Source organism: Ursus arctos, unplaced genomic scaffold (genome assembly GCF_023065955.2).
Source record: "Ursus arctos isolate Adak ecotype North America unplaced genomic scaffold, UrsArc2.0 scaffold_6, whole genome shotgun sequence".
In the NCBI taxonomy this organism is placed as follows: Eukaryota; Metazoa; Chordata; class Mammalia; order Carnivora; family Ursidae; genus Ursus; species Ursus arctos.
Window position 1 is genome coordinate 17,435,175 of NW_026623078.1, and position 14,226 is coordinate 17,449,400.

General features: G+C 40.7%; 1 protein-coding gene across 8 annotated transcripts in view; it reads right to left on the reverse strand.

Annotated features, from left to right (window-relative positions):
- Nucleotides 1–14,226, reverse strand: part of NSMAF (neutral sphingomyelinase activation associated factor) — a 57,945-nt gene that overhangs the window by 18,115 nt on the left and 25,604 nt on the right. For all 8 annotated transcript variants that reach the window (XM_048212388.2, XM_048212390.2, XM_044390354.3 and 5 more), the window contains exons 7-12: nucleotides 12,609–12,680; nucleotides 12,255–12,302; nucleotides 12,107–12,159; nucleotides 4,095–4,224; nucleotides 2,197–2,268; nucleotides 1,711–1,819 (exon numbers count right to left, since the gene is read on the reverse strand). In XM_048212388.2, the coding sequence (XP_048068345.1) occupies nucleotides 1,711–1,819; nucleotides 2,197–2,268; nucleotides 4,095–4,224; nucleotides 12,107–12,159; nucleotides 12,255–12,302; nucleotides 12,609–12,680 (484 nt within the window). The remainder of the gene's footprint in view (nucleotides 1–1,710; nucleotides 1,820–2,196; nucleotides 2,269–4,094; nucleotides 4,225–12,106; nucleotides 12,160–12,254; nucleotides 12,303–12,608; nucleotides 12,681–14,226) is intronic.

A 14,226-nucleotide genomic window follows, 5' to 3' on the forward strand; every position in this document is an offset into this window, starting at 1 on the left:
TGAAGGTATGGAGCAAATACGTATTACATGGTAACACATAATATTTACTATATGATATACAGCCTGCAAATATACAAACTGCTTGAGTTTTAACGCCTTTAAGAAGCCATGGCCGTTTGTAAAAGTTTATTTCCTCCATTTTTTATGAAACCAAAACAAAAACAATCTGAGTTTTCTTTTAGATCAGGAAGAGGTCTACTACCACAGATTTGCCAGTGCCTATGTATTAGGTATGCATGTGAGGAGTGAGGCAAAGAAAAGAACCCGCTGAAGGAGAAAAATGTGTCTGGCAGGAAAACATGATTTCTCCAAAGAGAAGAACCAGAAAGCAACACGCCCCTACCCTTGCACTCCCCACCCCCCTCCGGAGAATAGCCTCAGGAAACAAGGAATCACAGAGTGTGTGGCACCAAGGACAGCTGTCCTCTCAGAGAGCATGGAGTGACTCAACTGTTTTATTTTGTTCAGGAAATTGTGCTTTCAACGTTTTGTTGGTTGCACCAAGAAAATTATCTAACTCTCTGTAAATTCAATATTTATCCTTATTTACTTTTACCAAGTTTCTTCTCTAACCAGCTACGAGGAAAGAGCTTAAAAACTCAAAACCCTTATTCTCATTCGCCACACTCACACCACCTCAGAGAAAGTCCGACCAACCTGAGGAATAAGATGAGAGGGAATAAGGAAGCTCTGTAGAAGGCAGGTTTTTAGGTTTAGGTCACGGCAAGTGTTTTGACTTGAGATTTTAGGGCTCACCATGAAAGTTGAGTTTTTGTTGTAATCTTGTTATATAGTTAGAGGAATAAAATTAAAAAAATTTAATCAGGAGGCAGAGAATAACAGTCACCTTGTATCAGAGCTTACTTAAGGCATTAAACGTAACAGCTTAATGGAGAAGAAAAAAATTTGAACTCTAAGCCCACTACAAAATAAAATATATTCCTTATTGAAAATAAATTATTCTTCTGAGGGAAAATTCTATTTCTAAGGGAGTAAGAACAGCAAACAAAGTTAAGATGGCATTAATAAAATCCCAACATCTATTTTTGAAAATCAACCCATTCTAGTTATGTAACAACTCCGTATACAAGAATAATTCAAGCATGCAATTTCGTATATTTATGCCTAAAAAGAAAAATCAGGTGTTCTTTCTGAAAAAGGTGGGAAAATTCACATTTTTATGGGAGACTGAGGAACTATTAATTAAAAGCAAATCAAGTCTCATGGTACCATTCTGAATACAGAAGACTCATGTGTTCTTTTCGTGTTGTTTTCCAGCTTTGTGATTAAGACCACAATTAATGATCACAAACACATGACTGGGCAACTCACTGCTTCATATTAAGAAACCAAGGCTTGGTTTCCACAAATGAATATAGACATGACTAAACAGAAAAATAATTAGATGGATTCTTTATAATCCATTCAACTCGGGGGTTGTTAAAATATAAAAAAACATTTAAATATATTTATCGAAAGTTTTTCAAACACACAATTGGAATGGACTACTGCCAAATTCCATTTATATGAAATTATGATTTAGTTTTTAGAATGCCATTCTGCCAACCCCAATTCCTGATGAGAAGAAATAAGGAGACCCAGAGAGGTGATTCTAGATATAGCGTATCTCTCCTCCTATTTCCTATCCGAGGTACTGAGGAGTTGAACTACCCTCATATGAAGAGAGACAATGAAGGGTGAGCACCATACCTAGATACGTGGCAATATAAAAATAGAGGTCGTCTCTATCTTGAGGTTCATAGAACTTTAGGTAGATGTCAGAACAGAGATCGTCTTCTGTGCAAAACACTTCCAAGCCCTATAAATTCAGAAAGAAAACAGTAAAATAAATAGCACTGTATTTACCTTGCAATCTCAAAACAAGCTATGTAAGTACAAAAGCCTTTCAATTAAAGATCTATATTTTTTATATGTAGGTCTTATTTATGTTCCCCACATATAAATTTGATTCAGCGATGCACATATGTGTGTGTGTTTGTATGAATATGTGTGCTGTGTAGGTACGCGTGTGCACACACAGCTCATCCAAAAGAAAGACTTGGAGTCAATGTGCTTACAATACAACATACTTGGCACTTTTCAGACATGCCGTGAGTGTTTACAAGTCAACAAACCACTGGCTAAGCTGAAGATATGACAATCATCCACCCAGAAGTGACATTCCACGGAACTCACCAAAGGCATGAGGCCGTGCCTCCTTTTGTAAATGCGGCGGACATCTTGGAGTGTTATCTGGACCACAGGTTTCTTTAAAAGTAGAAAGAAAATCTCAAACATCAATGTTCAGACACAATTAGAAGCTGCCCTTTAGTATCAGAAAGGTGAAAAAGTGGCCAAATCTTGACTTCCCGATGTGTTACATGTGAACAATCGGAAAGGCAGCTCTTAGAACAAGGCGTTTCTGGTTTTACGTCCTGGTCTGCCCTTTTCCATTAACTTTATGACCTTGGATGAGTCTCTTTACCCTCGCTCACGACCCCAAAAATGATAATGCACTGATCTATCATTCAGGGTCCTGCAAGGTTGCTGAGTGATAAGGGATATTAAAGTGCTGGTACAGATAACTTCTCAGGAATTCTGCTATCTTTGATTTTCTTAGAACTGACACAGCACATCTTTTTTTAGAATCCTGTCCTTTATCTCCGTAAAAACTACGTTGTATGAAGGCTCATAAGCAACTACGGTATTAAGCAGGGCCTCTAAATTTTTCTTTCTTTACAAGGAGGAAAATTTTCTTGCTTCTCAAGAGGCTTAAAACACTAGTGAGAGGAGAACGAGGTTAGAAAAGCTGCTGAGATTGGCTAAATGCTGAAACATCCACCTTCCCCCGAGAAAGAGAGGAAAAGCCCACACGTGGAACTGTGGACACTGCCTGAAGACTGCTCAAGGATCCTAGCCCAGAGATTTGGGATCCTGAAGCTACAGCACATACTCAGATATTATCCCAAAGGTTTTTGACCCAAGCCATAGTAACAGTAGTGGCCAAGCCAACTATTTTTTTTTTAATTTTTAATTTTTTTTTTTGAAGTAAAGTTCGATGATTCATTAGTTGCGTATAACACCCAGTGCACCATGCAATACGTGCCCTCCTTACTACCCATCGCAAGCCTATCCCATTCCTCCACCCCCCCTCCCCTCTGAAGCCCTCCAACTATTAACACCAGGTAAGAACGTGTAGTGTCGGCGGAAGGGCTTGGTGAGGGTGCCCCGCCACCTGGTGGACAGAATTGTCATAGCACCATTTTTCACAGAAAAGTATTATCTGTTTTAGTGGCAAAAGGACTGACAAACCAGCCTGGAGGAGAATTTCTAGGACGCGGCCTCCTATGACAGAAAACACGTTCTTTAAGCTGCCCTGCCAAATGGTCCAACGCACTATCAGAGTGTATTAGCATTTCTGGTCTTCTAATGAACCATTCCAAAAAGTGTTCAGATCTAGATAAAGCAACGTATCTTTACAAATTTTAGTGTGGAAATCCGAGTGTATCTTTACTATCTGGCCCAGTAAGTCTAAATCATTGTGAAGGAGAAGACTGTTTCCACCATCACGGTAGAAGCACTACAGCATCTCCAGAGGCGCCCGTGCGCTGGCTGGTACAGAACACGTCATCCTGCTTGAGACAGACTCAGATCTACTGACTTTGCTCCTCATTAAAGAGATACAAGAAATAACCACATACATGTACACAGAAGCAAATATACAGAAAATACCCATTTCCCTTTCATTTTAGTATATTTCATTGGTCTCTTCCAGAAGTGCTTCCGAGGAGAAAGGTATGAACCTCTAACAACCCTTTACTAAAATCGGGAGAGGGAGGCAGGGTTTCTTTCACAGCAAGAGCTAGTGACCCCAGAATTACTGGGAAGAGACCAGAAGAGCTCGAATCTGGATGAGCGGGCATCAGGAGGACATGGGGAGGCCTGTTAAACTCACAGCTGCTGGAGGGGAAGGGGGTGGAATTTCTATCCTCGCCAAACTATGAGGACACCATAACTGTGAGGCCGAGTCCCCAGGAAAGCTGACCGCTCCGGTGCGAAAGCAGCTCCCCATCTGACCCTGTGTCTCTCCTTACCGGGTGCCCGTTGAGAGGCTGGAAATACAGGTTTGTGTCAGTGATGCACACGTGTCCAGGATTCGTCACCAGCGGTGTCACCATTTCCGCTTTGCACTCCATGTGCAGCTTTTCAGACACACTCTGGAATCTGACAATACAGTTTTCAGCAAAAGTAAGAAAAATCACAAATCGATTTACTTCCTAGGTTTAACCTTCTCGAAGGGAGCTACCGTGTGACTGCGCATGGCACCTGTCTAAACACTACACTTAATACAAGAAAAATGGTACTATAAATTGGTTGTTTAAATAAAACTGACATTCTTTAAAAAACAAAAACTGGACATTCTTTTCTTTTTCTTTTTTAATGTTTTTTTATTACATTATGTTAGTCACCATACAGTACATCCCTGGTTTCTGATGCAAGGTTCGATGATTCATTAGTTGCATATAACACCCAGTGCACCATGCAATACGTGCCCTCCTTACTACCCATCACCGGTCTATCCCATTCCCCCACCCCCTTCCCCTCTGAAGCCCTCAGTTTGTTTCTCAGAGTCCATAGTCTCCCATGCTTCACTCCCCCTTCTGATTATCCCCACACATTCTTTTCAATGGTCTAGTGAGAACTCAAACAACAACAACAACAACAGATGGGTTTATCTATCACGGAAGAGAAGACAAATAAGTAATACCAAGCAACACTTGACAGCTGAACTCTTCTTCCTCCCAAAATAAATTGGCCTGGAAACTATTCCTATATTGACATATTTTTCTATTGTTGTGTCTCTGAGACCTATTTTCATAGTCACAGGTGCCATTTACTCCACACAGCACTTTATAAGGCTATGAATCCATAATCACAATTCCTTGAATGTCAGTTCCAAGCTATGTTCTTTTGTGGCTTTACTGCAGTAAAACCAGTCAAATGTAATTTTTCCACTACCCCTCCTAAATTATTTAGTCAAAAAAGTCCATTTTCTTTTTTCTTTACTAACTAGTGAAAAAAATGAGAGGGAAAACAACCAAGTCATCAATATTTGAAGGCAATTCCTTAGTTACATAACTTGGTTAAAAATAAATCCCCCCATTGTTATAAGTGACAATGGGATGAAAGCCCGCGGGAGAGACTTCTACTTCCTTAGGAAGTGAAGGGGACCTCAGAGCTGCCACCCTAACCACACACACCGACTAGAAGAGCTACACAAGCCTTTTTAAAAACCATCAGAAAGCTTAAGATGCAAGGAAACCTGAAGGAAGAGAGCAACGGTTGGGTGGCGGGAAGAGGAGCCACCTGTGACAGATAGAAGGGGCAGGGCTGCGGGAAGGAGAGAGGTCTAGAGAGAAGCAGAAAGCAGAGTCAGGACTGAAGAGCACAGGTGCAAAAATTGCCACTGGGTGGAGAGCGGGGGGGCGGGGGGACGGGGGACGTCTCCCAGGGTTCAGAAAGCTGGTGGCTCAGCCGTAAAGCACAAAGATATCTCTAGGGTCCTTCATGTGCTCAGGTCCCGAGCCCCACTGGAGGAAAGTCTTGATTGCTCCCCAGAAAGAATCGTAGGCAGCAGAGACAGGGAACATAACTATGGCTGCCATGAAGCCTTCACCCCCTCAGTCACGGATCATGCTGTCAGAGCCCCCCGCACAAGAAGGGGTGCGCGCGACCACTTCTGGAGGCAAACAGCATTTAGTTGGGTCTCTACGTCCAGATAAGAGAAATGAAGAATTATGGTGACTAACATATCAAAATAAAAAAAAAAGAGAGAGAAATGAAGAATTACTTAAACAAGCTGAACAACAGACTGGACACAGCAGAGAAGTCCAGTCAGGCTGAAAGCAGGTCACGACAAAGTGGTCTAACTGAAACAAAACAAAAGAGGACAAAAGAAGAAAAAAAAAATACAGAGCAGAGTATGTGAGACCTGAGGGAATATATAAAACACACTGACATAAGCATAACTCCAGTTACAGGGGAAGAGACAGAAAACGGGGCAGAGGAAATGGGGAAGGAGGGAATGCGGATTCCTAGGCGTGTGTCACCCCAAAACCCCGAGGTCCCTGGGCAGGATGAGCACAGAGAAATGGACATGTGACACGGAGGCAACAGCGAGACAAATGCTGTGGCTTCACAGCCAGCACTGGACACCAGCAGACAATGGGATGAGAATGTCTACAGCAGTGAGTAACACCTGCCCACCTAGAAGTCCGCAGCCAGCAAAAATGAAGGGGAAACAGAGATCTGCTAAGCTGAGGGAAATCATCTTGAACAGATCTGCACTATAGGAAATGCCACAGAGATTTCTTCAGGCTAAGGAGAAGGGACACTGGATTAAACACACGGGGGCTACAGAGAGGAAAGAAGAGCACCGGAAAGAGCAAAGAGTTAAATATCTGAGTAAAGAGAAGAAAATTTATTTTTCAATATTTTTAGTTTACATAGACACATATGTACATATCTAAATCCTTGAAAAAGCTAATGACTTTTTGAAGCAAAAATAAGAACACTGTTTTATGGGTTTTGTGCGACATGTAGAAATTTAGTATAAGGCCACAAGATGACAGTGGGCAGGAGAGGCTCTATGGAAATCCACTGGTGTAAGGTTCTCGGACTGCTGTCGAGTCCTGTCATGTTACTAGAAGCACACGGCGGTACAAGGGGCATAACGTGATCTCTGGAGCAACCGCTAAAAATGACACATAAAGTGTCATAGCTCAAAAATTCAAGAGAGTCGATAAAGTGGAATACTTAAAAATATTAGAAAGACCCAAAGACAGCAAAAAAGTCGGGTCAGAAAAACAAAGAACAAATAGAATGCTAACAAACAGTAAGAGGGTTTAAAATTAACTATATCAGTAATTATATAATTGTAAATGAATTAGGGGTGCTTGGGTGGTTCAACTGGTTAAGCATCCGACTCCTGGTTTTGGCTCAGGTTGTGATCTCAGGGTTGTGAGATCGAGCCCCACATCAGGCTCTGCACTGAGTGTGGAGTCTGCTTGAGATTCTCTCTTTCCCTCTGCCCTGTCCCCTGCCGTGCTCGCTCTCTTCTAAAAAATTAAATAAATAAACGAATTAAACATCCCCATTAAAAAGGAGAGGTTGTCATACTGTGTAAAAAGCAAGAATCAACTATACAAATTGTGTGTTTTTCAGAAACAGAATAAAGACACAGGTTAAAAGTAGAGGGATAGACAAAGACATTAATGTGCAATCATAATGAAAATACTGGCATGACTAGATTAAAAGAGGACAAAGCCAACTTCAAGACAAATGGATAAGGAGCGATACTTGCTAATGATGGAAGTTCAACGCCTCAAGAAGACATTACACATCTAAATGTATTTGAACCTAACAATATAGTTTCACAATACACGAGGCATAAATTTAACAGTAATGGGGGGAATAATTTCACAATCATTACTGGCCATTTTAACACCCTTCTCTCAGTAATTGATAGAACAAATCGACAAAACATCCACAAAGTACAGATGATCCGAACACGATATTCACCAACTGCAGGGTCCACATGCCCCTGAGGGACACGGGCAGCATTCACCGCGACAGACCAAGTGCTGGGCCCAAAACAAATCTCAACAGTAGCAAAAGACTGAAATCATATAGAATATACTCTCTGAACCGAGGTGGTATTCAACTGAACGTCAATGACAACAAAATAATAATAAAATCCCCAAATACTCAGAAGTTAAACAACATACTTCTAAATAAGCCACGGGTCAAAGAAGAAATGACACAGGAAATTACAGAATATTTTTACAGTAATGACAGTGAAGACATAACGCATCAAAATGTGTGGGATGCAGCTGAAGCCGTGCTTAGAGGTCAAGTGACATTTAAGTACTACTTGTATTACAAGAAGGTCTAAAACTGGTGATCTCATCTTTGTAAGATGGTAGAAAAGGAATGGTTAAACCCAAAGTAAGCCGAAGGAAGGAAATCCTAAGAGTGGAAATCAATTTTATATAAAATGGAAAAGTAGAGAAAAATCAATAAAGTCAAAAGTTGGTTCTCTGAAAGGTTAATAAAATTGGTAAATCACTGGCAAAACTGATAAAGAAAAAAAGAGAAAAGACAGCCTTGGTGTAAGGACCGAAAGAGAGACCAGCAGTACAGATCCTACTGACATCAAAAGGACCTTAAGAGCTTCATACCAATGAGCCTGGGATGAAGTGGACACATTTTTTGAAAACCACAACTTGCCAAAACAGGCGCAAGAAGAAAGAGACAGCCTACACAGTCTCATGGCTAGTAAATAAATCAAATAAATAAGAATACCCAGGCCTGTATGACTTCATCAGTAATTTCTATTAAAAATTTTAGGAAGAAATACAACCCAATACACACTCTTTCAGAAAACGGAGGATAAAGGAACATCACCACACTGACTGGATGAGGCTGGCATAACTCTGACAGCAAATACTGACAAATATATTGAAGATTTACAGAGCAAGATCCCTCATGAACACAGATGCAAAAATCCTTTACGAAACACTAGCAAAGCAAATCCAGTAATATCAAAGCATATAAAAACAATACTTCATGATCAAGTTGGATTTACCTCATGAATAAGGTTGGCTTAACATTGAAAAAATTCAATCAATGTAATTCACAACATTAACAGAATAAAATAGAAAAAAATGTGATCATTTCAGTAAGTGTAGAAAAAACATTTAACAAAACTCTAAACCTATTACTGAAAATACTCTCAGCAAACCAGGAATAAAAGGGAGCTTCATCATTCTGCTAAAGGGCATCCACGAAAAACCTACAGCTAGCCTCATCTTCTAGTTGTGAAACAAACCCTTTTCCCGTAAGATCAAGAACGGGGCAAGGATGTGCTCCCACCACATCTATTAATTAAATGGTACAATGAAGAAAGACATAGAAATAAAAGCCATAAGGATTTCTGTGAAACTGTCATTATTCACAGATTAAACAGTTATGTATATAGAAAACTCTATGCAACATAAAAAAAACGCACAAGGACCAATGAGTAAATCTGGAAATGTCACAGAATACAAGGTGAGTGTAAAAAAAAGAGAAAACCCACTGTATTTCTATATGCCAGTAACAAATAACTGGAAAAAATCAAATTTAAATAGCATCCAAAAAATCACCAATCTAGGAATCCATCCACCCAACTATGGCCACATGGACAGACAGAGCATCTCTGGCAGTGGGGGAAAGCGGGGCAGGTGTAAAAGACCTCTGTGGACTATCTTTATACCTTTTCTTCAGATCTAAAATTAGTCCCACATAAAGTACTTTAAAGGGGATGTTTTGGGGTACAAATGGGGGACACCTGAATATGAAAGTATAAATTACATGGCATTAGAGAATCATCAGTACTTGAGTATTGTATAGTACGGAGGAGTGCCAGAGAATACCCTTCGGAGAGACACGTGTTGAAGTAGTTATGGGTGAAGTGTCATGACGTCTTGTAATGTAATTTCAAGTGATTCTGAAAAAGGTCTGTATTTTATACACAATACAAACATATACATACATGTACACATTACCTACACGTACATACACATATGTATACATGCGCACACACGTACTCACAAGCACGTGCAACTAAAGCAAACTGACAAAATGTTAACAAACTAATGCCTGGTGACCCACAGGGTATCTGTGTTCCTTATGTTACCCTTGCAATTTGCGAGGATTTGAAAATTCCCAGAATGAACAGTAGGGAAAAATAAACATGGTTCTCCTTCATTTCTTCAATAAGAAAGTATTTCCTCAGAACTATGATGAAAGCTTATTTTGGCAAAAGTTTACTTTTTTCTTTGAGAGGAAGTATACAACTCTGGAATATCTTATTTTATACTGCAAATTTTATTCCCCAAATTCTTCAGCCTAACATTTTAGAGACTGGGTTAAATTAAAACTTCCAGAATGAGCCATTTTTAAGTTAATGTCACGCTGAGGCCCAAGATTGAAAAGGTCGCTACTTAGAAGCATTATGCATTCTAAGTAGGTCAAAAGAAGCTAATTCTTCTTATTCCTTTTCCTTCCTAAAAGGGAAGCTATTCTTCCCCCAGCAATCCGCTTACCTAATATATCCTGCAAGTATTAAAACAGAAAGAAAATTAACGCTATGAAGGTGAAACAGAAAAAGCAGCAAACAAATATACACACAGAAACATTATTGGCCAGATGGCTTTCCTGACAGTTCTTCAACACCTGAAAATGGAGTGTGAAGGTCACAAATCTCACAAAGATAGCAATAAAACAGAATATTACACACTAACCTCATTTATAAACATAAGTGTCTAGCAAAAGCCTAGCACCTCATAATCCATAAATGAATCTATTCAACCATTACATTCTATGTTGTCCTAAGCTGTAGTGATCTACAGATTCAGCAGAACTCTAAAATAAGAATGTAAAATAAAAATATATAGTGAATAGGGCCTGAAATAACTTATCCATAAGATTTTGTACATATTAAAGAGTTTACATATAAAGTTAATGGGCCTGATGACAAAGTTTAGCAGGGTTGCTGGAAACAAAATGAATACACAGAAATCCACAGCATTCTATATATCAACAATAAACGGAAGATGAGGTTTTTAGGGCATCATTTACAACACCATCAGAAATATTAAGTACTTGGACTACATCTAGCACCAGAGAGGAAAGACCTTTATGGAAAGAACCATAAGGAAGACATTAAAGGAGGCCTCAATAAATGAGTGATTCATTGCAATCACCATCAAAATCTCAGGGAGCTTTCTTTTATGTAACTCAACAAGCTGTTTCTAAATTTATACAGAAGTGCAGCATAAGGCCAAGAATAGTGAAGACATAAATTAAAAAGGAAAATAAGCTGTGAGGCCCGGAACCTGCAGACGCCAGGCGTTGTGATGAAGCTACGTGGTTGATACAGTGGTATTGCAGATGAGATACAAATCTACTTAGTACCAGGCAAGAAAGAAATAAGAGAACAGGTTCATATAAAACCATAATTATTTGCAGGAAATATATTGTATACTTAGAAAAGCCAAGAAAATCAATGAAAAAAACAGTGGACCAGTGGGAATGTAGTCTCCTCGTCCCTGCAAGACACTTTAGTAAGATACTGATCACAGCCTGAAGGGTCAGGAAAGACTTTCTGGAACAACCGACAGCTAAGCTGAAATCAGATGAATAAGTAAGAGTCAGCCCCGTGCAAAAGAGGAAGGAGGCCGAGCAGTCTAGGCACAGGCAACATGTCCAAAGGCTCAGAGGGAAGAGACCAAGCGGTAAGCTCCGGATCCGCATAAATGCAAAGAGCTAGCACACAGAATTCGAGAGAAGCCACCAGCGACCAGAGTAGGCACAAGGGCGAGAACCTAAGCCATGGAAGGTTAAAACTTTACCCTGAAGGCAATGGGAAATCTTGAAGAGTTTTAAACAGACAAGTGATATAATTAAGTAAGTTCTTTAGAAAAACCACATTTTCAAAGTACACTTGGTACAGTAGATAAAAGAGGACAGGAAAAGGGAAGACTGGGTCAGGCGGACAAGCTAACAGCTGTTACACTGTTCCGAGCAAAGGTGTTGGTGGCCTGAACTCAGGCAACAACAGTGGGAAACGATGGTGGCAGACTAGAAAGATCTTAGGGAGCATCGGTCAACAGGCCTGGCTGACTGACCAAAGTCAGGATGGAGAAGCAGAGGCCAGGGCATTCCCGACCACAGGTCTGGGCGCCACAGATGGCAACATGGGTGGTTTGGGACAAGCTGAAGGAGGCATACGGGTTGAAGACGTCCGATCCTTTTAGAATCAGGGAATGAGGGGCGCCTGGGCAGCTCAGCTGGTTAAGCATCCAACTCCTGATTTTGGCTCAGGTCATGATCTCGAGGTCCTGGGATCGAGCCCTGCATTGGGCTCCATGCTCAGTGGGGAGTCTGCTTAAGATTCTCTCTGCCCCTTCCCCTCCTTGCACATGTGTGTGCGCTCTCTCTCTAAAATAAATAAATCTTAAAAAATACAAATTAGAATCAGGGAATGAAATCATTAACTTACCTGTTTTTGTCAAATGACGTTCTAGCCAAACGTGACTGCAAAATAGCTGTTATCTAAGAAAAAAAAACATTTAAAAATAAGTATTTATGAGTAAAACACCAATACAATTTAATTCACGATAAAGGCAATTTACTTTAGAAATTCTTACCATAGCAGTTTGGTCCCCTAGTTTGTCAAGGCAGGATGCTCTGTGAAGCTACAATATTACAGATATACAAGAATTTATTTTTTTCTCTAAAACAATATGAAGGTATTTCCTTAGAAGCAATGAAAAACAGCATTGTTATTTAGCAACAGTTAAGATCACTTCTGATATATCTATGGCTTCTTCCTAGTATACAGTTTTCAAATTCAACATATTCAAGTAAATCTGCTTCACATTTATAAAGGAAATTGTGGTTTTAGTGAGATGTATGAATATGATTTTTTTTTTTTTAAGTTTCTGCCTAAGTTTGCTTTGAATTCTCTGCCTGGTGAATGCCCAAGTGAGGTGCTGGCTTACCTGAAGCAAGGTCTCCACAACGTCCTCCACTTTCCCTGAAACATCCAATTCAAACACATACTCCATTTCGCCCTAACAAAAAAGGGAAACAAATCAAAGGAAGAGAAGAAGCATTTCAAACCATATTCCTTTAAGAACATCTGCAACCCCCCTGCTGACCTGTGCATGTATCTGCCTGCACCCCGCTCTGGAAGGAGAGAGTAGATTCTGTCAGATTTCCTGCTACATTGATTATTTTTTCCCTTCTGCTAACTTCGGGCTCAGTTTGTGGTTCTAGTTCTAGTTTCTTGAGGTGTACAGCTGGGTTTTTAAATCTGAGACATTTCTGTTCCTTAAGGTAGGCAGGTATCACTACGAACGTCCCCCTTAGGACTACTTTAGCTGCATTCTCTAAGTTTAGGCACGTTCTGGTTTTGATCTTGTTTGTCTCAAGGTATTTTTTAATTTCCCTTTTTATTTCTTCTTTGGCCCACTGGTGGTTCAAGGGTGTTATTCAACTTGCACGCAGTCTTCTAGGTATTTCTAGTTTTATTCCATGGTGGGCAGAAGGGATACTTGATGCGATTTCAATCCTGAATTTGTTTTGATTGTTTTGTGACCTAACATGTGGTGCATCCTAGAGAATGTTCCATGTGCATGTGAGAAGAATGTGGACTCTGCTGCTGTTGGGTAGAGTGTTCTCTATGTGTCTCTGAGGTCCACCTGGTTGGTCTACAGTGTTGTTCAGACCTGCTGTTTCCTAAATGACCTTCCGTCTGGATGTTCTACCCATTACTGAAAGTGGGGCGCTGAGGTCTCCTATTATTACTGGGCTGCTGCCAATTTCTCCCTTCAATTCTGTCAATGTTTGCTTCAAATACTGTGGTGCTCGGAGGATGGGGGACTATATGTTGTGAAGGTTAATGTGATGTGTCACATGCTCTCTTCTTCTCCTTGCCCCAAGGAAAAGTCTGCCAAGCTGTGCTGTCCTCTGTCTGCTGGACTATGGGTCCCCTCCTCCTTGTTTTCAGTGGCCCCAAGCATCTAGGGCATATGCCAGGTCCTGTCACCACTCCAAGACAGGCAAGACCGAAGCCAGTCCCTTGGGCAGCCACCCCAACAGTCAGAATACTGGACACATGGTCCAGTCTTGTCTCTCCCTCCCCGGGAGAAGTTGGGGGCTGAGCGTTCCCTCCCATCCCGTGGTGCTGTGTCTAGGGAGGGCCTACACTGACAGGATATTACAAACATCCCTATCAGCTTCAATGAGGCTGATTTCATGCTAAGCTGGGGTGCAGGGCCTCTTAATTGGTTTCCAGGTTTGTCACAAAAGGCATTGGTCCATGTATTGTTGATTGAATCAGTGTCTCCGTGAGAGGAATAAGGACTTCCTATTCTGTCATCTCTCATGGTCACCATCAGTGTCACTGTAGCCCTCTTTTTAAACTCTGGAAATTCTCGGGTGTTCTAATTCACACTGGAACAAAAGAGCTTTTCTTTGCTTCAGACAACCTCCCTCGTCTCCCTTTACATAACTTTACAATGGGCCAAGAACAGCTTTGCACTTCAAGTGGGTATCAGGAGAGCTTTAGGAAGGAGAGTCCCCCAGGCAGTGGTTCTCAGGTGGGGGGTATCCTAC